This window comes from Dendronephthya gigantea, unplaced genomic scaffold (genome assembly GCF_004324835.1).
Source record: "Dendronephthya gigantea isolate DGI-Jeju-01 unplaced genomic scaffold, DenGig_1.0 000073F, whole genome shotgun sequence".
Lineage (NCBI taxonomy): Eukaryota > Metazoa > Cnidaria > Anthozoa > Malacalcyonacea > Nephtheidae > Dendronephthya > Dendronephthya gigantea.
Window position 1 is genome coordinate 372806 of NW_021163083.1, and position 21772 is coordinate 394577.

Here is a 21772-nt window from a genome sequence, read left to right on the forward strand (position 1 = left end):
CCCAGCGATATCTGGAAATCCCCAGAGTCAGTCTGGAAATTCCCGTAAACCTTGGGGAATTCCCATGTGTTAACGAGAATTTGAACGTTCAATCACTGCTCTTGACCAATCACACGGTCACACGATCATATAAAATGACGTCCCATTTAAAATAAAATGAAGATTTGGAAAACAGCAAGCAAGCATTTTAAAAAGATGTCAAATGTATACACTGAAGACGAGTTGAGGTACTTTAGATTAACTAAAGCTGTTATCAACTATTCTCCTGAAGCGTTAAGAAGAGTTTTTATGCAAGAATGGAACCGTCTTTATCGTCCATGGAAAAATGATGCAGCTAGTGGATTACAGATTCTTGCCAAAGAACCATTTTCATCGCGTTTGAATGATCCAAATTACGAGAAAGGTTTTCAACACATAAAAGACAATTTGCGACGTGGAGATGTGCAGGAATGGGACATAACAACGCTGAACTTTGCTTTGCTCCACTCCCACTCTTTAAACAGTATACGGGGCCGCTGGTACTGGAGAAGGATAAAGAAAGCTACACATGCCATAACAGACGTCAGAAACACAGTGTTTGCACATCGTCACAAAGCGTCAATTGATTACAACAATTTTTCAAGTACCTTCGAAACTTTAGAACAAGCCATGAAAGACTTGTTATCAACGTCAGATCCTTTGGTTGAAAAATTAAAAGCGCTAAAAGGAGAAACTGAATTCGTAACAGAAGATCTTGTCGAGTGTAGAAAAATGCTTGAGGAAGCCAGGGTTTTAAAGCCTGCGAACGAGGTTGGCTCTGTTGACGCAGAACCGGAGCGCTTTAAACCAACAATTTACAAGAGTAAGAAATATATTTGTTTGATGAATGAATCATGTGCTATGGTATGCAATTTTCGTTGGGACAAAGTTAACAATTTTCTTCAAGGATTCAACGATAGTATGGATATACAGATATATGCTGGTATTCAAAAGGCTGTATCGCTGAGTTCTCAGTCAAAGAAGGACGAAAGTTTTGAAATTCTCAATTCTTTGACTTCAAAGGCTAATTCGGCCGAACATTGGGGGTAAGTATAGAATTGTATCATTCCTTGCTACGTAATTAATTATGGCTTAACTACGTCAATTTTTTCTGAATATGCTGCAATCAGTATTTCAATACTAGTTTTAATTGTTTTCCATCAGAACCTCTCGGACCTAAATTCGGGTATAAAAGGCCCGCATAATGTTACTGGCCCTACTGGGCTTACTTAGCTACGTTTTGTCACTGCTTCTTTAGGGTCATACTGATTGCGCGAATAAAAATTGTCAAGGCATGGATTTTACATGATCGTGGAAATGATGATAGAGCTATGTATGAAGTGGACGATGCGGAGATGACGTTATCCTCCGGAGAGTGCCCCGAAGATCAAGCTGAAATTCACTACACGAAAGCCAATATCCTCGTATCGTCAGCGGCAAACAGCCCGAAAGACCGCAAACGTATTTTGTTCCACTATGATACATGTATTGAACTTTGCGAGAAAGCTACCGTGGACAAAAGTATCATAATCAAGCACGCCAAACTGCGGAAGGCGCTTTTCCATCTTGGTTATTACGAGAATGGTATCTTAGAAGAAGCACCAAATCCCTCAGAGGTTAAAACAGCAGAGAACATTTTGACCAGTCTTGCTAAGCAGCCTAATCTGACAGAAAGAAACAAAATGTTCTTGATGTATGGTCAATCCTTGCTCGCTTTTCGGAAGGGGGAAGCAGGCATGGCGACAAAATTAGAGCACAAGCTACGACAAAAATGTGAACATTATCAAATAAGTTTTGAGATCAAGAAACTAGATGTGTTGCGAACATTGTTACGAGGTTGACCAAAAAATGCGATCAGTTCTAAAACCTATACTAAGTGTTTTGATCAAAAGGAAAAACTTTTTTCTTTTTTCTTTTTCCGAAAAATTACTAAAAAAATCTTAATTAATAACAGAAAAAAAACTCACTAATAAAAGAAAGAAACATGCCCGGAAAACCACATCTTGTAAACTCAGGACACAAGTTATAAAAATAAGACACCAATTTTGCAGTGATACATATTTGAGTATATTTCAGAAGTCATTCTTAAACCAACCCTTTGATTAGATCAAAGTTTAAGATGTTTCAATACTGATTCCATGAATTGAAAAGGCCATTTTCCATATGTGCCTTCATGAATTGCATCAGACAAAATTGGATTGTGTGAAAAGACTACACGGATGATTATAACTTCTGGTCAGAGTAGTCTAAATGTTAAATGACTTGTATTCAACAGTATGATCAGTGTGTACTATCACCAAAAGGATTATAGTCATTATACCATATAGGCAGCCTAAACACTAATACAATATCTGTATTAGTGTTTAGGCTGCCTATATGGTATAGGTCTATGATAAGGTCTGTTCACACGATCCAATTTGTTGGATTCAATTCACTTCTAACGTATGGAATATAGTCAGGTATTGATACAGTACTGCATTGGCTTCAGCGGATTTGCTGCTCAAAAACATTACAAGGCAACAGAATATAAAGATCAGAAGTGAATTAGCCTTTCTCACGATGACGAATATGTCGCCATTTTTGGAGTACTTTTTTCAAAAACCGGGAGCGTATTAAAGACTTGGTAACGGCGACTGTCTTTAATTTTAAGCTGAATTTATTCTTCAAATGGTCTGTTTATTCTAAAAAAATTGCTTTGATGTTTAAACCTAATTTTTAAACCCATTTCAGAAAATTGAGAGTACCCCAAAACGTCATCGTGAGAAAGGCTAATTGGATCCAACAAAACTGGATCGTTGTGCGCCCATAAAACTAGAAGACTATTAGACTATAAATATAGACTAATATATACTAATATAGATTTATTTATAAGACTAATACGGCTGTTTTAAACGCAATTAAACTGTTTCTTACCGACTAATTCCAAGAAAATATAAGAGATTTCCTCTTGCGCGTCCTCAAAATCTTACTCAAATAATTTATGATCATCCATTTTGAAATGAAGGTAAATTGAAGCAGTCGGGACTTGTCGTGAACATCCGGAGGTTTCTAAATTTTCTAAAATAATGCATAAAAACAAAATAATCAAACTTACTAAGAAAAGAAAACAACCCCATATTACTTAAATAATGTAATTTCGCCTTGTTTGACAAATATGAATCATATTTAAAAAGAAATATTTCTGTTCTTTACTAGACTATCTTTTCAGGGAGATAACGGCGGGTGATCACGACAATCACGACAGTTTCCGAAAGCAGGCTCCCTTTCTTTTTTGTTAAATTTTAATGCCGAAGTTAGTAACATGGCGCTTTATTCTAAAAAGCTTTTCCTATTGTTCGTGCTACTAAATATTACGATAATCCGCGCAGAGAACGCAGAGGAAAGCGTGGAAGAGCCTACGGAAAATAGCCACACGGAGAAGCCAACAGAAGCGAACGAGGTTAATCCCGAAGAGGCACCCCGAACAGACGAGTCTCGTGAGCATGCCAGTGGCTCAATATGCGGGTATTGTTCCTATTGCAAGGTAAACAAACGAAATATCGAGTAATATCGAAACGTTTCATGTATCTGAGTGCCCTGTACTTTCGTATTTAAAGAAATTGACAGAATATTAGTGATAAAAAAGGCGTAGTATTTTAAACTACCATTGCAACATTTCATTTCCGGTGTCCGTCCTTGATTGACCTCCTTCATGGATGTACGGGGTTGGAACGTTTTTGGTATAACTTGGGGGAAGGGGGAAACAAAAAGTTTGGGATACCCAGCCTGTGGTTATTGATATATCTTTTGACATTTTCTTTGATATTTTTAGTTTTGTAAGTTGTGCGATAAAGATTGCCCATGTGAGAAAAGTAAATCAAAACCAAACTGTCACTTATGCAAGGTAAACTAAAATTTATTTACCTGGTAAATGCTTCCAAGGAATGTTGTTCAAGACTGTTGCAAGAGTTCTACAAGCCTTTGAGTAATTCACATTTGCACAGAAGCCATATGCAATAATTGTCTTACTTTCATTTCTAGTATTGCAAATATTGCTATTTATGTTCAGCCATATGCGAAACTGTCTGTCTCCCAGGTAAGACAAGTCATTTGCTGCTTAAAACATTTATCGATAGATACCATAGTCATTCTCAAATTCTCTCTGTTTTGTTTTAAGGTGGCTTTGTAGATACAGTTTCATCTGCCCTTTGGAAGTAGGTTTCTAACTTTGTGTCTAAGTTAAGTCAGTAAAGTGTTAAACCTGATAAAGTAGGGTGGACTTGGTGTTCATATACACTGAATAGCAAAATCATCTTTTTTTATAATCAAAAATCTACTATACTACTTTATCTAGTTCACTGCCAACATTTGATAGCAAAATGAAAGAGTCTGTAGACAAGGACATAGAGTCGGCTAAAGATTGGATCAAAGATTACTTGTAGGTTTTGAACATTTCGAAGAAGATAGAAATCTTGTAATTATGACACTTTAATGTGATATTTATGATTTAATAAAAAAATTTTAAATAACATATGTTTTATTTGATTTAGTTCAAGTGTTATATTATAACCGAACAATCTAGGTGAACTTAGAGTATCACTAGTTAATAAGATTGAAAAAACACTTCATGTCACACAAGACAAAACAGTATTCAGTAATGATTCAGTATTTCATTATTATTTTAATATATATTTACATTGATACCAAACAAATAAGCCACATAATCCAGCAATTATATCACACTTTTACTTCACCTTTCTGGTTGATTTTGGCTTCGACTCTCTTACAATCTTAAAGTCTGTGAAATCAAGTTTGCTAATGCTTCTCTCATTGGTAAATTCACAATTTGTAATGGTTGATTTAGGGCTGCCTTTGGTTGATAACCATACCTTCCTATAATAATGAAAATGTGTAGCCTACATAATACCATACCAACCAATAATTTTAGAAGGGGTCCATATGGTATTCACCATGGAACATAAATCCTAACTAAACACTAATCAAAACCTAATCCTAATAGCAAACGGATTATCATATCTTAATCATACCTGAATTATGGTGATTGGACTGGATTAAATTAAACACTTTAAATAATACTTACATTTGATCAATGCCTTGTTTTTCGCCTTGTATCTGCCCAACAACAGTAGACACTCTTGTGTTTTTCACCCAGCCAACTAAGCCATATTCCTTGCTTTTCTTTTCCGTCCACTGTAAAGCACAATGGAGAATAATAGCTTGTCGTCATGTCAACTGAAATTTTTTATATCAACCATCAGTCAAAAACACACCTTTCTGAAGAAAACTCCTACAGAAATGAACATAAACAAGGTTAGTTAATAAACAACCGGAATACTGTAAAAATATTTCATAAAATTCATCGCCTAAATACCTTGAACGTTGCCAAAAACTTCGAAATCAATTGCTAAAAGTCTTCTGGCATTTGAAGCCGCCGCCATAATGGCATGGCATTTATTTCGCCGACAAAATCTTCCAGATAAAAATGTCAATGACTCAAGGATTGAAGTCCCCCCCCTGCAACCGAGTACATGCAGTAACGCTAGGGGGGAGTTCTTCAGTATATTTTCAATTTTTCATAGAGATTATTATAGATTTTATTCTCTTATCTGAGAATTCAAGAGTGGTCGTCATTCGTTGGCGATAAAAACCAATCTCTCTAAAAATTTGACTATTGGCAATACTAAAGTTTACAGTATTTATACATTTACAAATTCACGATTAACATTCAGTGGTGGTCTTGCATTGAGATGATGCATTCAGCAAACAGTGCAAGGCTGTTTATTGGCTGAATTACTGGCTTTATCCATATCTCCCAGATCTCAAACTTGCATCATCACACATTGCTCCTCATGGCAACTGTAGAGGAAGATTATGGGTACTTTCATATTTTCTTTTTCCTCGAAAATTTTATCACATACATATGGAACATGCCGTCGGTGTTTGATCTGCTTTAACTGTTCACAAATCATCTTAACACTTGCGTTGAATTTATTTTTGCTATTGCTGTCGCTGAGGTCCAGTGACACTGCTATACTTTTCAAAACAGATACTGGCAGGTCGACCTATTTGGGACGATAAACGATTAGCAATGAATAATATCAACTTTGGTAGATTTGGTAGAAACTAAGATGGTTTATTGTAGAATACTACCTACACTGGACCACTACGGTTGAGATATCTTTTTCAGGTAGTTTAGACAACCATGACAGTTTATTGTAGAATAAACCACGTTTGAGATATCTTTGATGCTAACTGTCTCAGTTTTCTATGGAAAGTCGAAACGAGGAGATATGGTATAATCCTTTTTAAACTTACCCCAATGATACAATAGGAGTTTTTATTACCCCCAAAACTCTGCAACATGTTTGTGACTTTAGATTTCATATGAGATTCGTATCTTCTCTTAGTGTTTTTCTCCAATTTCTCTTGCGTCACGAAATCAATATTGAACTTCGGCTGTGCTTGGGTATTACTCTCGTTGGAGGTTGTCGCTGCTTTGTGGACCGGGGGGTCACGGTCGCTGTTTTCAGTCGGTTCCTGATATTTCAGCTTTAGATATTCAACAGGATCTTCGATCCCCTTGATTTCCTTATCTTTTTCAACAATTCGTATCTTTATCAGGCAAAGAGATAGAAATATGCTGGACACTTTAAATACAAACTTAGAATAAACTATGGGTCAAATTAGGAGAATGAAGATGGATATAAACGATTCTCAAAAAAACTGCCTTGGCACCCAAATCTACAGTTCGATTGCTGCTAGAAGTTTTGAGTTCCATTTGGAAACATTCCTCGTTCGATCTTAGAATCGTCCCCCTGACTATAGAGGGTTCCCAAAGCTAGAAGTACCCCATTTGAAATCAAGAAAGCGAATACCCTGGGAAGGAGGTTGCTGGGTTGGGATGTTTTTTAGTTTTCATGATAGAAAGGTATTCGAATTCAAACATTTTAAAGAGGGTACTTTTCTTGAGACACCCTGAATTAACACCGTTTAGCTTACTATTGTAGGTGCTTTTTCCTCCACAATAAGCATATACTGTATTCCACACTCTTTGCAGTAAGCCTGCGTATAATCTAACATCTCATCGGTAAGCATCTCGTACGAAATACTTGCAGAGATTCCTAGTTGATTTCTCAAGGCGACCACCAAGTCACTACGTTCCTTCAGCATCGGGTTTTCCCCGACGGCGCAGACCATTACGTCACATGTATTGAGGATGACGTCATCGAGTTCCTGCATCGCCGATTGGATGATTCGTTCGACGTTGATGCTGACGCCCACCGCGCCATATCCCGCGGGAAGCTCGCGAACACCTGAGAATATGGATATGAGTTTGTCGTTGCGACCTCCGGCGGCAAGAATATCGAAGGCTTTTGCCTTTCCCTTCTTCTCGGCGACAAACTGGAACAATGCTCCAGACATGTACTGGATGTTGTAAACAAGACTGGGATACAGATTAACCTGGAGTGTCAAACCTGGAACAAAGGATTTAGAATATGAAATACCAGCATCATGATGCATCAGCTTGGAATTATTCTCACTATTAACTATAGAGTCTGGTAAACTGAACCCATCTGTCAAGCACTGACTTGCAAACCTACGTTTACGATATAAACCTACCCAGACGTTTGGCGTGCTTCACAATTTTTTCCAACTCTTGAAGAGCGTTTGATATCTTATGACTGGCCGTGCGTGGGCCACGAGCCATGTGTCCGAGTGATGATCTCGCTATATCCAATGGAGTCTCCATCAGCAACCATCTGCATATGTTTAAAACATCTTCCTCAGAAAAAGATGAACTTAGCAAGAATCTCTTCAACTGTTGCAGGCGGTCCACTTCGCCCTTGGATTCTTGTAAAAGAGAAATAATTTCTAGAATTTTATCCTCCGATATTCCATTCATCGCCAGAATGGATCTTGTCAAGACTGCGTGGTTTATTCGTACATAGTAATTCCGTGAAACGAGCGACGGAAAATCGCTGATAATTTTCCCGACTGTGTACAGTATTTCAGCATCCGGCACAAGATCGCACGGGGAGCTCGTGGCGATGTCGATGACACACTCGGAATGCTCTCGTGGATGCACGCCGAGTATTCGTGCATCTCGGTAGACGTTGCTTATGGAATACCTTTTGACGGGCGGGAAATTATTCCTTGCAAGGTAACGTGCGAATGAAGTTCTCAAGTCATACGGAAGGGTTAAGATTGCACCGCTATGATCCATGACGACTACCGAGGTCTCAGAATGCTTATAAACCTTATTCTTTGGAATGAGTAAAGGGGTGTTTAGCATGTGAAAGCCATGCTGTAGGAAGATACCTTCCAGCTTGTGATTTACCAGCTGTTTAACCACAGCGTGTTTGCCACTGAACTGTGCCTTGATGATCTCATAATCGTAGGTTAAGTCTAGTTTATTCTGCGCGATTTCCTGGTTCATTACGTAAGAGATCAGCGTGCGATAGCGAGTGGAGTTTGTGGTGGCGAGAGTGTGGTTAAGGATTTCCTCCAGTTCGTTATCTTCGATGTTGGGTGGAATGTGTTGGCTTTTTAAGAGCTCTTGTGAGGTGGGTCGCTCGTCTGGGTTGTGGTGGAGAAGCCAGCGAATGATCACAGCTTGTTTCTTGAGGCGTTCTTCCTCATTAAACTCCTTCGGCAGCAGAATCTTCTCCTGGTTGATATGAATGAAAAAGGATTGGTACATAGTAATTATAGATGAGTGGTTGCATTCATAAAAGTAAAGTAGGGTGAGGTAAGGTGAGGTAAGGTGAGGTAAGGTGAGGTGAGGTGAGGTAAGGTAAGATAAGGTAAAGAAAGGTAGGTTGAGGTAAGGGGAGGGGAGATGGGGTGAGATGAGGTGAGGTGAGGTAAAGAAAGGTTGGTTGAGGTAAAGAGAGATGAGGTGAGGTAAGGTAAGATAAAGAAAAGTAGCTTGAGGTAAGGGGAGATGAAGTGAGGAAAGGAAAGGTGAGGGGAGATGAAATGAGATAAGATCAGGTGCTAGACAGAGAAGTGGGAGATAAAGATGACTAAAAAAAATAAATTAAAACACCAAATACAATTTATAACTTACCGTTCGTAGATCCCCAAGAATCTTTACTCTTTCCATCGTTGTTTCCAAAGGCTTGTAACACATCTCAAAGAATATAATCCCTAGGCTGTACAAATCAACTTTCGCAGTATACCTGAACAATTGAAAATGTAAGAAAGTCAATCCTGTTAAGTAAAGTTATTCTGGACACTATGAGACGACGTCTCAGAAGAAAGCAATTTTTGAGCTAGTGGGAGTCTCTCCCGTGATGACATTCCTCGGAAAAACAGTTCAAGTCACACCTTGTCATCCTGAACGCGTTTCCAAGCTCTGGACTGACATACAATGCGGTGCCAACTTTACCAGTGAGTGACTCATGTGATGGTGCGTTGTCAGTCTCAACTTTATTAGTGACGCCTTGTGTACCACTGGTACTACCAGCCACGGGAACCGTGAACGGGTGGATGGTCGCCAGGCCGAAATCTCCAATCTTCACGCGATCGTTGGAATCGAGGAAAATATTAACAGGTTTCAAATCACGATGAATCATTCCCTGGTGTATAAAAAGAGTCAAATCAAAGTGAAAGAATAGTCAAAATAATCAAATCTATCAAAGGAGTCTACCTGGGAATGGACATGAACTAAACCTTCCACTATTTCGCGAAGTAATCGCCAAATTCTTTGTTGATTTTTATACAGCCCCTCATCAATCACACTTCTCAGAGTGCTCTTCTCACAGAACTCCATCTGAATGTACAGACATTGTAATTGAGGCTTTGAATCTTGACTTGACTCAGTCGGCGATGTCTCTTCCTCACTTTCAAAATCTGATTCTTCTTCCTACATAAGTGATAATGTTGATATGTCAGCAAATACGCTCTGTATTGTAATCATAATTATAATGGCATGTCATAATGGTAATAGTAATTTAAAATCGGGTCAATTTCATGTGGACAATCTAATAAAGTTAATCTTAATCCTAAAATAAATCAAATCTAATTTTAAGCAGGAGACTAATCCAAAGCCTAGTCCAACCCTTAGGCCTGACCTTATGCAATACAGGAATAATTTTTGGACATTAATATGAAAGTGTCTCATATTTTATTATTGATAGTGGAAATGATGTTACCTACCACATCAGCGAGAGAACAACTGCGAAATTGTATGAGTGACTCTTCCATTGTGTTCCATGTAAACATAATATCCTCAGACGACTCTCTCAGAAGAATTTCTTCTTCATCACTGGAACTGGAGGAACTGCTCTCTTCTGGCTGTTCAATGTTTCCACTCAGCCAAGAACCATCATCCTCGATGCTGGCTCGAATACTGGGTGCTTCCACATCATTCATTTTCATCAAACTATCCTCGATTGTAGACGGTTTTTGTCTTGCTTCAGGAACGCTAGATTTTGTCTCACTGCTCGAACTATCGCCATCCTGCGCTTCCTCCACCTCGATCCACGAATTGTAGTATCTGGAAAAGACCAACTGACAGGTTTAGATTACTGCATGTGTCAAACAGTTCTCAATGGTTCCATACTGGATATACTTCAGAATTATCAACTGAACTAACTTAAAAAGACAGTTCTATCAGATGCGAACTGTTTTTTCTGAAGGTCCAGTAAGGATCGTCTCTTATTGACCCAGTTTTACAACAAAAGAAAACCTGACTTATTACATTGAATATGGATGTGAAATGGATGTGAACAAGTGAAATAGTTACTGATATTCAAGTAAGAGTTCTAAAACGTCAGAGCACTCGTAACTAATTACTCGTTCACATCTATCAAAAGAAGAAAATCGCAGCAAAAACCGCAAGGTAAACGGGCCTTACCTGACAATATTTTCGTGATTCAGTCGAGACAACAGCTTAACTTCTCTTGTTATTTTTCGATTAAACTGAACACTTTTCGGATTTAGCGGGACTCTTTTGATTGCATAAAAACACCCGTCGAGTTTATTTTTCACCTATAAATTCAACAAATTGACATTATCATATCATATTCCACTTTGGATCAATAGGCCTCAACTTGACTTACAAAACCAAGTGCATTACAAATAATTCTAGCTTTTAGCGACTGCATTTACAACAGCTTACCTTCACAACAGACCCAAATCCTCCTTTCCCAAGCCACTGTAGGACTTCAAACTCGTTTCTCACTCGAGAATTTCCAACAACACTCGCACGCAAGAACGGAATTTCTCTGACAGAGTTATCGGCGTAGTTTCCGGTATCATTGACTTGACACGACTGATTTTTGTCACTCTCCATCCCATTTGGAATGACATTATTTGCCAAGCTGCTCACAAATGTGGAGGGAGCAATAAAGGAATGGTTGAGGAGCTGGGCTGCTGACAATTGCTCGCCACTGTCGGGGTATAGACATCTGTTGAAAGGGTTGAGAAGGAGGGTTAGAATGGGAAATGCCAGGGGGAGTTAGAATGGAAGAAGTAGGGAAGTATAGGGAAGGATAGGGAAGGATGGGAAAGGCGATGGAGAAGTAAAAATGGAAGAGGTAGGGAAAAATAGAAAGAATGGGAGGGACGATGGGGAAGTAAAAATGGAAGAGGTAGGGAAGATTAGGGAAGCAGATGTAGGGAAGGATAGGGGAGGGAGGGGAAATAGAAGAAGTAAAGAAGTGGGGAAAGTTAGTTGATAGTTGATGATGAATGAAGCGGGTGGTAGGAGTGAGGAAGGGGAAGGTAAGACTGCAAATAGAGGGGTAAAAAATAATAGGTGGGGGGAGTGAAAAAAGTAAAGAAAGGAGAGATGAGAGAGAAAAAGGAAGAAAGGAAGAGGGATAAGAAAAATAGGAACAGGGATATACTGATGATCAGTCGGCATACATTACCTGGCGAAGAAATCCTGAAGTTCACATGGAAATGATTGAGGGATTGAGGGAGGAGCGGAATTGACAACATCACCTTCTAGTAATGACAACATCAGAAGACCCTTAAATTGAAGACAATTATAACATGAATTCCTCATATAACACAACGTTTCCAATGAAAAATGAATGCCTACCAAATTCACGATGTCTCTTCGCTTAGTAGACCTTTGGGAACTCTTTGCTTCATTCGCATTCACTTTTTTCGATAACTTTTTTTCACCGTAAACTTGATAAAGGTCGCGTAATCTAAACAAGGAAGCAAAAACAGGAAATCATGTCAACAGAACTATGATTCACCTTACAAAGGCCTTTACAACGTACGTAACGCCGAGAAGTTGTTCTTTTGCGTATTTTGAGGCAGTTAACTTATTTACTACCTGTGGCAAAAAACTGGCCATTACTGCAGTACCCCTACGATACATACCTTCTGCCAACACTGTAGTCTGCAAGTCTTATTGTTTTATTTTGATCCAGGAACACGCTGGATAACTAAATAATTGGGAAATATTGAAGAAATAAGACAACTAAATCATAGAATACATTGGTTACACACACTGACCTATACTAGATATAGGTAATTTAGGTCAGTGGTTACATTAGATGAAGCTCGGAAACTATCTCACAGACGAGACATCTCCAGTACCTATTTTCTGCTAAAATATAAACTACTGTATCATGTTTCTATCTGAACTGATAAACCCATAATATAATCGAATCGGATAAATTTTGCAGGTAGAAATCAGTTTCTATATATCGAAAAAATGTTTGGTTGATGGTACCGATTACTTTTGGATAATCTGTTTGCCATCACAGAATTTTGAACATCTTGACCAGAAATGGTTGTAAGTGGAGGAAATATTTGATATTGAAATCGACTCACCCTGATGTCTTTATGTACAATAGATTTTCCATGAAGGTATGCCAAAACCTCCAGTAACTGCTGTGCATAATCTCGTACGATTTCAACTCCAAGACCGCCGGAAAGAAGTTCTTTCATCAGAGAAGCCCCAGCCACAAATTCTGTCAAAATCTACATAAATCATTAAAGTAAAGATCAAATAATGTGTGAAGAGGTTTGAAGAGCTCTAGCTATCGTGCAAACTGTTCATCCTAGAGGTCCAGTTAGGATCATGTCTTATTAATCCAGTGTTACTGCAGGAGGAAACCTGACCTAAACTAACTTTATTTATACTGGATAGCTCTATCAGTTCTAAACTGTTCTTCCTAGAGGTCCAGTAAGGATCATGTCTTATTGATCTAGTGTTACTACAGGAGGAAACCCAAACTAAACTAACTTTATTCATACTGGATAGCTCTATCAGTTCTAAACTGTTCTTCCTAGAGGTCCAGTAAGGATCATCTCTTATTGATCCAGTGTTATTACAGGAGGAAACCCAAACTAAACTAACTTTATTTATACTGGATAGCTCTATCAGTTCTAAACTGTTCTTCCTAGAGGTCCAGTAAGGATCATGTCTTATTGATCTAGTGTTACTACAGGAAGAAACCAAAACTAAACTAACTTTATTTATACTGGATAGCTCTATCAGTTCTAAACTGTTCTTCCTAGAGGTACAGTAAGGATCATCTCTTATTGATCCAGTGTTACTACAGGAGGAAACCTAAACTAAATTAACTTATTTGAACTTGGTATAATATTAAGATACAACATACTTGCAATGTTAGCGTGTTTTCTTTGCGCACTTGCGTTGTTCCAAGATAATGGACGAGATTATGATGACTGACTCTAGTAATCAACGAGTTTATTTCCTGTTCTATACTGGCAACCTTGAAAAATACGACAAAACTATGTTAATATTGACTGTGGAAAGAGGCAACGTGATTTTGGGTTTGAAAAAGCTCAAAACGGTGACAATTAACAAGAAACTACCAAACCAAGAGACGTGGTCACTATTTGGTCGCTCAAATGACCATAAAGCATGCATATTGTAACAGCCTGCAAGACAAATACTGGGACACAGCTGTGTTATCCCAAATGTGCAGAGTGGATAATGACCTGTTTCAATAGTTTTTCATCCTCAATTTTCGCCCTGTCATAGCTTGGCCGTTTTTGTACAGTCTGACTCTTGAAGCTCCATTCAGACATCGCCACCATACCGCCAGTAACGATATCCAGACCACAGAAAACTGTAGAACCATATTGACCAGACCCTAGAGACACAAAATGCAATCAAGACCAAACAAGTTCTGGCGAGGATGTTAAAGAGTTTCCCTCACCTAAACACTTGCCACAATGAACAATATGCTGTTTCTTGTTCTCAAACGTGACAACCCGTAAACCGTCGTAAGGCACGACATCTTCGGAGCTGCTCTTTCTCTTGATACGTTCCCGCGCTGGTTTATCTTCTGATTTCTCCAAAACTGATTCAGAAACAGTTTGAGAGAGCAATTCCACCCTGAGATTTTCTTTATCCTTAAAAAAATTAATATGCAATGAAACCTAAGGAAACGTAAGGAGTTTCTGTTCTAAACACAGTCCTACCTGGAGGTCCAGTAAAGATAATCTCTTATTGATTCAGTGTTACTACAGGAGGAAACCTAAACTAACTTTATTTAAACTGGATAACTCCATAAGTTTGAAATTGTTCTTCCTAGAGGTCCATAACTCCATAAGCTTGAAATTATTCTTCCTAGAGGTCCAGTAAGGATCATCTCTTATTGATCCAGTGTTACTACAGAAGGCAACCTAAACTAACTTTATTTATACTGGATAACTCCATAAGTTTGAAATTGTTCTTCCTAGAGGTTCAATTTCACAAGTGAATAGCATGCAGAACAAACTTCACACCTTAAGACTTTGTCTTTTCAGATTCTTTAAAGCCTCGTCCCTTCTCATCATTTCCTCTCTGATTTGTTGCTCCTGTATTAGAAAGAAAATTTAGACAGGTGTTTGTATTTAACTCATTTGTCTGTAACTACAAACTCAACAGGCCATTTCCCACATTTTACCAAACTTTACAAGCAAACATTGCAGTTTTACTGTTCTAAGAACTCTTCTAGTTGTGGCTGAGAATTTCACTCTTCTTAAATCATTAGATCAATTTCCAACATTTGGAATCACTCATTTCCCAACCTCTTCTTCAACTTGAATAACTTTTGCTTGTCTTTCCTTCTCTTTCTTTTCCATCTCAGAGGCTTTCTGTTCCTCATTGTCTCGTTTCTTCTTCGCCATCATTTCCTCGTAGAAGGACAATGGCGGAGGAACATTGTTTTTGTGAAGAAAACTTTGAACATGTTGTGCGAGTTCTAAAATCATCACCTGCGGAAAAGATCAGTAAGACAAGGTTTGGATCAAATCGAGGAAACTTGATAAGCAAGCATTATAATACAAACATTTTGAGAAAGCTCTATTTAGACCAGAATGATAAGAACAAAGGACAAATTTTGGACAGTAGTGTACAACATCAATTTATCTACCTCTCCAACAAGGCTGGCTGCCATACACTGAATTTCTTTTTCCAACTCAAGTACTTTGTCATTAGAAAGGCCTTTTGCATTTTCAAGTTTTAACACAGGACACCTGGCCACATATAAATTAATATATAAATGAAGTCAAATGGATAAATATCACCTTTGTTTGCTAATCTATAAATTGTTTAATTACCTGTTGGGATATTCTTCACGGTACTTAACATCTAAATCTAACGAGACATAAGATTTGTTCTCTCCCATACTTTCACATGGCTGCAATCTCAATGAAATGTGTGGAGAAATATCCTATAATTAAAACACATATATACATGACAGTATAAAGTTCATCATTCTGGATGAAAAAGGAAAAATAATTAATCATTCTAGATGGATTATTGGCTTTCATTCAATTCTACTATAAATTGCACTTTTACATTATACTGGAAATTGTCTGTACATGTTTCATGTAATGACAAATAATTTGACTGATTTACAGTAGCTCATTGTCTGATCAACTAGACACTTCTGAACATAGTTACAGACATTAGGTTTTGGAACTTGGCAAAGTTTATCAAACCATCTATAAGCTGAGATTTGCTGTCGCAATGGCTTCATCATATACAAATCTTTTGAGATGTATGGTTGTGGCACTTGACAAAGTGATGCTAATATTGACAACTGCTTGAATATGCAAGATATCCATAGTCATCACCTTGCCAAAGTTTGCATAAACGCGACAAAGACTTCAGCCACGTTCCTCGACTAGATCTCTAATAATTATGCTAGGTGTTTTTATTCGGTGATAAAGTGATAGTAATTGTGTGTTTTTATACCGTTAAATATAGGATTATTTCTACACAAAATTCACAAAATAATGAACAATTGACCACGCGGTCTTCAGACTTGAGATCCCTGACCTTATTTCCTTCATTAAGATCACGGAAATCATCCATAAAAATGGCTCTGAGTACTTCGACCTCATTCTCTTGCCGTTCCTTTAAACTGTCGCCCATTTTCTCACAGTATTACGGTGTAGGTTGAAGGTCTTTATGTAACGTGATAAAACACCATTGATAGCATCGTTCCATGAAAAAAAGTTGCTGTATTAAACAACGGCTTTATATCTTTCAGTCTTTCATTTTGAAGTAAGCTAACTTACAAGTCTAATATTCAGCAGTCTTCATATTACTACGCACTTTTCATGGCCTTTCGTGTTCAAAACAGGCTAAAATTTTAATTTTTGAACAAAAAACTTTGAAAAAAGTGCTGTATTTACATTTTTTACAGTATTATTTGTTGTTGTTTTTTTAAATCGAGCCCGCAATAATAAGCGGAAGGTGCGGTACTTTATGTAATCAACATTCTTTGTTACTAACGCAGAGTTGAACCGTTTTTTCACTGCGAAAAAGAAGGAAAGATCTAAGTGGAGGAAACCAACACTGAATGAATACTAAATGGTCTTTACTGCACCTCTTAAATGAACAGTTAAGACCTAATAAAGCTATCCAGTGTAAATAAGGTTAGTTTAGTTGAGGTTTTTCTTTTAGTGATACAGTTCTAGGGTAGAGATTAGTTAACGGACATCTAAAAAGTACAGTTTAGAACTAAATAAGGGAAATAAAGTTATTTAAATAAAGTTGTTTGAGCTATTAAATTAAAATGATAAATTTATATTATATTTTATTAAGAAAATGTTTATGTTCAAGTAACTATTGTTGTGTAGCTTAGGTTCCACCTTCAGTATCAACAAGATATGATCATGTTAAGTATCACAAAAGAGGTCCTGTCAGTTAAATGGACGCTGCCCAGCGCCTCGTAGGGGAGCAATTTAAAGTATCCTGTTCTTCACCCGGTTAACTAAGGTTACGATGTAAACAACGTCTCAAACGTGATGCTAAGAATGTATCGTGTTAGGGATTGCCCGCCCAAATAATCTGCCAATGACGTAGCGATTACTCGCATTTCCTTGAGATAAATATCAAAATCTTGTTAAGACACTCCACTCATGTCTAATGACCACACTCAAACAGTGCGGCTGTAGCGCCGACCATCTGTTATTACCAAACACTGCCTTACGACAAACACAAGAAAACCACATCGGCAAGAAAGCCTTCGAAAGACTTAAGGACCATTTGAAAAGAAAATCAGTTATGGCGTTGTCATTTTCAATCGACAGCATTCTCGCAAAACCCACTTATAGACCTATCAAGCCTATGTCTTCGGTCCACGTTCAGCCTTATCCAGCACTGATTATCACACCAATGACTCAGTACCGAGGTAAGTTTATGTTTCATTTCGCAGAGTAGAAAAGTTCTGTGAAGCGTTTTATGTCAGAAATCCTTGCAACGTAAGTTTTGTCAGGAACTTGAGATGTGATGATTACATCTTGTCATGAATGTTTTTACTCTATTTGGTGCAGTAAATTCATGTTTTTGAAAGATTCTATGTACAAAAAATTGCAACGGAATTCATGGTAAATCGTACTATATTCCTCAAACATTTGATATGAAATTCTCGCGAATGTGTGTAATTCTTACACCATTTTGCGAGATTTTACGAGCCCTGCCAATATTGACCTCAAAATGGGGCTAGCAATACAATTCACCATCTGTTGCAAACTTTCAAATTTGCCTTTGCAATTTTACAAAATTCAGCGGGAAATTACGTTATGAACCTATTAAAATCTCTGGTACAATTTCTGTCGCAAAACAGTAAAGATTTAGCGGGATTTTTTTGTACAGAACAATTATACATCACCGCGAGTTATTTGTTTAAACGCGAGTTTTATACTCGTTTTATTGAGATGGGTGCCTCCACAATCAGGGAATGGCTGGCTGCTGCGAAAGAATGCGCAGACAATTGGTGACTTTAAGGAATTATATATATATTTAGGCGAAAGAAGCAGGGATTTTAGACAGGTTTCTGTCTTCCAGCATTTGTACATGAACACTGACGGCCATGACACGCGTATGAGAAAATAATCACTTTCCAAAAACGACGTGTGATTGTTTTCTACTGTGCGCAATTAAACCATATAATCTCTGTATTCAAAAATAACTGACTTTTAATTCGTTATTAATTTGAAATCCTTTTATGAATCGAGGTATAATTTTGTCAATGAGTAATCCGGAATTCCACGGGTTTCAACATATTGCTTTACGCGATTCACCTACGCGGTATCCGTCTGAGAGAACTAGTGCTTTTTCGATGGACATTATCGTATATTTTTGAGAGGCGCTCTCGAAACTTGTTCATGCTTGTGTGTAGGAGGACTTCTCACAATATCACATCACCAATAATTTCCTGCTACAAGGATCATTGCAGTTCTAATAATATTCTGAGTCCGATTAAGGGGATCATGGTGATTATATGCTTATGGTGCATAAACCGACCAAGAGATTTAATTGCTATTTTTGGTCGTCGAACCGATGCCAATTATACGCAAACGAAAATAGAGCTGGTAAACATCGGTTTAAAACCATCAACCATTTTTTTTCTCAACTAGCGAACGGAGAGACTTCTCTTCCACCATTTCCCCTTGCGACGCGAAAGAGACGCAAGAGATATCGAACCATCTTCAATGAGAAACAAATTGAACTTCTGGAAGAACTGTACAGGACTACCCCGTATCCAGATTTGTATCAAAGGGAGAATGTCGCTCTTCACGCTGGATTACAAGAAGAGAGGGTCGAGGTGAGTCTCGATACGGTTTTGAGAACAATGCTCTTATATATGCAGGGTGAATGTATTCATCATTTTCTACCCAAACCTGGACATCGATGGGTCCCATTAAACTTTTACCTTGAGCGGTGCATAAGAGCTATCTAACCATGCAAAACAGCCATACAATCTCTTTCATACTGGCGCAAAGGATGCGGGATTCTTTGACTGAAGACGGCAAATCGATAGACAATCATTCCCAAAAATCATCCCTAAACTATTCCGAAACAACCATTCCGAATTATTTACCACACAATTCGCCAAAACTCCAGACAATAATACAATAAGCCAATTTCACAAATCAGATGTCGTTTTTTTTAAAATTATCTGTTGGTTAGGGTAAATATAAACTGATGAGCAATTATCGTTGTAGGGGAGCCTACCTAGGAGGTTTGTAAGGACTAGAAGACGTTTAGCACTTTCATTGAAATAATTCACACAAAAACAGCTTGGACCGAACGATGCATTAGGGGTAAATTAAATTCGCTTACACCCCCTAGACTGCAAATTACGAATGTCAACATGCTCTTCATATGTACCAAATTATACTTCGGCCATTATTTCTTGGCTTGTTTTAGACTTGATGTAATTCCACTTTACTAGAGCGATCTTCGATCCTCATAAGATTTTTTATGTTTGATGGGGAAATTTCCTGGGGGAATCTTCAATGCTTTAAAGTTTCGCCCCCGGCTTTTTCATTCCGAAAATAACAAGTTAATGAGAACGTTGCTGCATATTTTCCTTGAATAACCTGCTAATAAAAGGATGCCAAAATTCATGGAGATATCTCTCAATTGTCTCACAGGTCTGGTTCAAGAATAGACGTGCGAGAACTCGTAAATTGAAAAGGGCTGCGAATAAAGAGTCCTTAAAAGACAAGGAAGACGACGAAAATGTGGACAAACAGAAAAATGGAAAGACAGACGAAGATGACAGCTAAAAAGATGAGTCTCGGTGCTTCCCGAAATGGCCTGTTGTCGCACTGCCGGTTGAGCAAGTGAAGAAAATTAACTCCTGATCAAAAGCTAATCCCATTCAAATGCAAGAGGTTTTATAACGATGTGATGAACACTTTGAACAAAGTTAAACTAACAAGATGGCTTTTATCATAAGCCCAGGAGAATTGTGTACATAGTTTTTGGTCAAAAAGACTAAGTAATAATATTATAATTAGTTAAAAGAAGTTAGATATGGTTAAGATGTATGGATTTGTACAGTATTTGCTCGATAAAAATAATTGTTACACACGAATATATCTCTTGTTAATCAATCTTATTACGAATGACCCTGTGGTATTGAAATCAACTTATCTGATGCCAATTTAGATTGTGTTGCAATTAATGAAACAAATCAGGTTAAGAACCATATGCCTCGATTGCAAGTAACAGCGCCTATAGGCTATATCCACCAAGATAGCCAAGCTATGCAACCCTCAGTCCTGCAAGAAATCTTCGTAGTAGAACCGAAGGCCGGTTCACTTGAATTGAGTGAATTTGGCAATTTCGACAAAAATAAACTGCTTAGCAAATTTTGAGCAAAGAAAAAAAAAGTGGTATCAGCAGCCGATGTTCTAATCATATGCGTCTGGGTCGATGCGTCTTAAATTAGCATAAATAGCGTGCACGCAGTCAAGTTTTTTTTCTCGACGATTTTAGTGATTGACAGAGGTGCATTTCCTGAGCAACAAAAATATGCGTAAAACACGTTCCATCCTTAATTGCTATAATTCCTCAACCATGCACGTCACGACCGTTCCGTATGTCGACAAAAATGCGCGTAAATAAACTACAGCTGCGTATTTCTTTGAAATGAAGTAGAACTGAAACTTAGGATAGAAATCCGTGTCCTTTTTAAATAAGTTTATCAGCATAGAATCGTGATTTCTCAGCTCTTTCGACAGAAGGTGAGCACATGTACTGGGTAATGTAGACCAACCAGAACGGTCTGTCAGAAGCTTTAATTAATTCGTTCTATCGTATCTTTAATTGTTTTTTTTTCTGACAAGGTACACGATGCATCATTAGCAAAATGTGATGCGAGTTGGCAAAATCTACGAGAAATAAATTTACATTGCTTTCCTGAGGGTGGGAAGTGCTAATCCTTGATTTCTCAGCAGGAAAAAAACGAGAAAACTCGGATGAGAAAAAAGCGCGACACAAGGAAATTGCAGGGGTTTTCGTATTTTTCGATGCCAAGAGAAACACGAAGCCGGAAGATGTGTAATCCGATCACGGATTACTGCGAAAGGAAGAGATGGACGACCCCTGGTGTATCCGAGGATAATCGTGTTTGCCCCTAGCTGCCAATATACGCCCTAAACTGCTTAATGGATTATCGTTTTGGGATAATCTTGTGTGTTATGATTCCAATATACCAGGTTCTACCGAATCTAATCTGAATCACCGGGGATCGTGACCCGAGACAGACCAAATGCCGACCGGAGGAGAGGCTCCCTTTGCAAAGGTCCCGCAAAAGGTGCATGAATTTCGACTTTCATTAAAAACAGCAAAGATAACAGAAAGGATTTACGAATTCTGGAAGCAGTTTCGGCACTGAACGTGCAAGCACCGCGTATGAACTCCAAACATCAACGCTACGGGTCTCGACATAAACACGCAGGATTATTGCGGTGGGACCTTTCTTCATACAGCCTCCAGCGTGGGAAACTATCGATGCGCGTAAAA

The 21772-nt window shown here is 38.1% G+C and overlaps 5 protein-coding genes across 5 annotated transcripts; 3 read left to right on the top strand and 2 right to left on the bottom strand.

Annotated features, from left to right (window-relative positions):
* Window positions 1–197: 197 nt before the first annotated feature.
* On the top strand, window positions 198–2683 carry LOC114531612. The gene is made up of 2 exons (XM_028553225.1): window positions 198–1064; window positions 1277–2683. The coding sequence occupies exons 1-2, from the start codon at window positions 289–291 to the stop codon at window positions 1857–1859; spliced, it is 1359 nt and encodes a 452-aa protein (XP_028409026.1). The 5' UTR covers window positions 198–288; the 3' UTR covers window positions 1860–2683.
* Window positions 2684–3271: 588 nt separating this feature from the next.
* Window positions 3272–4526, top strand: LOC114531630 (sarcoplasmic reticulum histidine-rich calcium-binding protein-like). Its single transcript, XM_028553245.1, has 5 exons — window positions 3272–3541; window positions 3830–3901; window positions 4039–4093; window positions 4175–4211; window positions 4352–4526. Exons 1-5 carry the CDS (start codon window positions 3320–3322, stop codon window positions 4437–4439), a joined length of 474 nt encoding a protein of 157 aa, XP_028409046.1. The 5' UTR covers window positions 3272–3319; the 3' UTR covers window positions 4440–4526.
* Window positions 4527–4627: 101 nt separating this feature from the next.
* LOC114531631 (acylphosphatase-1-like) lies at window positions 4628–5456 on the bottom strand. The gene is made up of 4 exons (XM_028553246.1): window positions 5390–5456; window positions 5289–5305; window positions 5099–5208; window positions 4628–4890 (listed from the first exon to the last, which is right to left on the bottom strand). The coding sequence occupies exons 1-4, from the start codon at window positions 5454–5456 to the stop codon at window positions 4743–4745; spliced, it is 342 nt and encodes a 113-aa protein (XP_028409047.1). The 3' UTR covers window positions 4628–4742.
* Window positions 5457–5551: 95 nt separating this feature from the next.
* LOC114531605 (eIF-2-alpha kinase GCN2-like) lies at window positions 5552–16886 on the bottom strand. Its single transcript, XM_028553216.1, has 22 exons — window positions 16286–16886; window positions 15562–15674; window positions 15375–15477; window positions 15031–15216; window positions 14746–14817; window positions 14175–14370; window positions 13954–14108; window positions 13611–13724; window positions 12817–12966; window positions 12361–12425; window positions 12071–12182; window positions 11898–11998; window positions 11144–11432; window positions 10880–11013; window positions 10180–10519; window positions 9671–9886; window positions 9349–9599; window positions 9089–9200; window positions 7639–8686; window positions 7018–7493; window positions 6334–6630; window positions 5552–6080 (listed from the first exon to the last, which is right to left on the bottom strand). The coding sequence occupies exons 1-22, from the start codon at window positions 16379–16381 to the stop codon at window positions 5838–5840; spliced, it is 4869 nt and encodes a 1622-aa protein (XP_028409017.1). The 5' UTR covers window positions 16382–16886; the 3' UTR covers window positions 5552–5837.
* Window positions 16887–17083: 197 nt separating this feature from the next.
* Window positions 17084–20311, top strand: LOC114531640 (homeobox protein goosecoid-like). The gene is made up of 3 exons (XM_028553255.1): window positions 17084–17645; window positions 18874–19061; window positions 19894–20311. Exons 1-3 carry the CDS (start codon window positions 17381–17383, stop codon window positions 20026–20028), a joined length of 588 nt encoding a protein of 195 aa, XP_028409056.1. The 5' UTR covers window positions 17084–17380; the 3' UTR covers window positions 20029–20311.
* Window positions 20312–21772: the final 1461 nt, after the last annotated feature.

Coding starts and splice junctions, on each gene's coding strand:
- LOC114531612 (XM_028553225.1), top strand. CDS start 289: ATGCAAGAATGGAACCGTCTTTATCGTCCATGGAAAAATGATGCAGCT. Junction 1,065..1,276: donor AATTCGGCCGAACATTGGGG/GTAAGTATAGAA, acceptor CTGCTTCTTTAG/GGTCATACTGATTGCGCGAA.
- LOC114531630 (XM_028553245.1), top strand. CDS start 3,320: ATGGCGCTTTATTCTAAAAAGCTTTTCCTATTGTTCGTGCTACTAAAT. Junction 3,902..4,038: donor CAAACTGTCACTTATGCAAG/GTAAACTAAAAT, acceptor TTTCATTTCTAG/TATTGCAAATATTGCTATTT. Junction 4,212..4,351: donor GTTTCATCTGCCCTTTGGAA/GTAGGTTTCTAA, acceptor TACTTTATCTAG/TTCACTGCCAACATTTGATA.
- LOC114531631 (XM_028553246.1), bottom strand. CDS start 5,456: ATGGCGGCGGCTTCAAATGCCAGAAGACTTTTAGCAATTGATTTCGAA. Junction 4,891..5,098: donor AAACAAGGCATTGATCAAAT/GTAAGTATTATT, acceptor TCATTATTATAG/GAAGGTATGGTTATCAACCA.
- LOC114531605 (XM_028553216.1), bottom strand. CDS start 16,381: ATGGGCGACAGTTTAAAGGAACGGCAAGAGAATGAGGTCGAAGTACTC. Junction 14,109..14,174: donor TCATTGTGGCAAGTGTTTAG/GTGAGGGAAACT, acceptor TTGTGTCTCTAG/GGTCTGGTCAATATGGTTCT. Junction 11,433..11,897: donor CTTCAGGATTTCTTCGCCAG/GTAATGTATGCC, acceptor CCCTTTCAACAG/ATGTCTATACCCCGACAGTG.
- LOC114531640 (XM_028553255.1), top strand. CDS start 17,381: ATGACCACACTCAAACAGTGCGGCTGTAGCGCCGACCATCTGTTATTA. Junction 17,646..18,873: donor ACCAATGACTCAGTACCGAG/GTAAGTTTATGT, acceptor TTTCTCAACTAG/CGAACGGAGAGACTTCTCTT. Junction 19,062..19,893: donor TACAAGAAGAGAGGGTCGAG/GTGAGTCTCGAT, acceptor ATTGTCTCACAG/GTCTGGTTCAAGAATAGACG.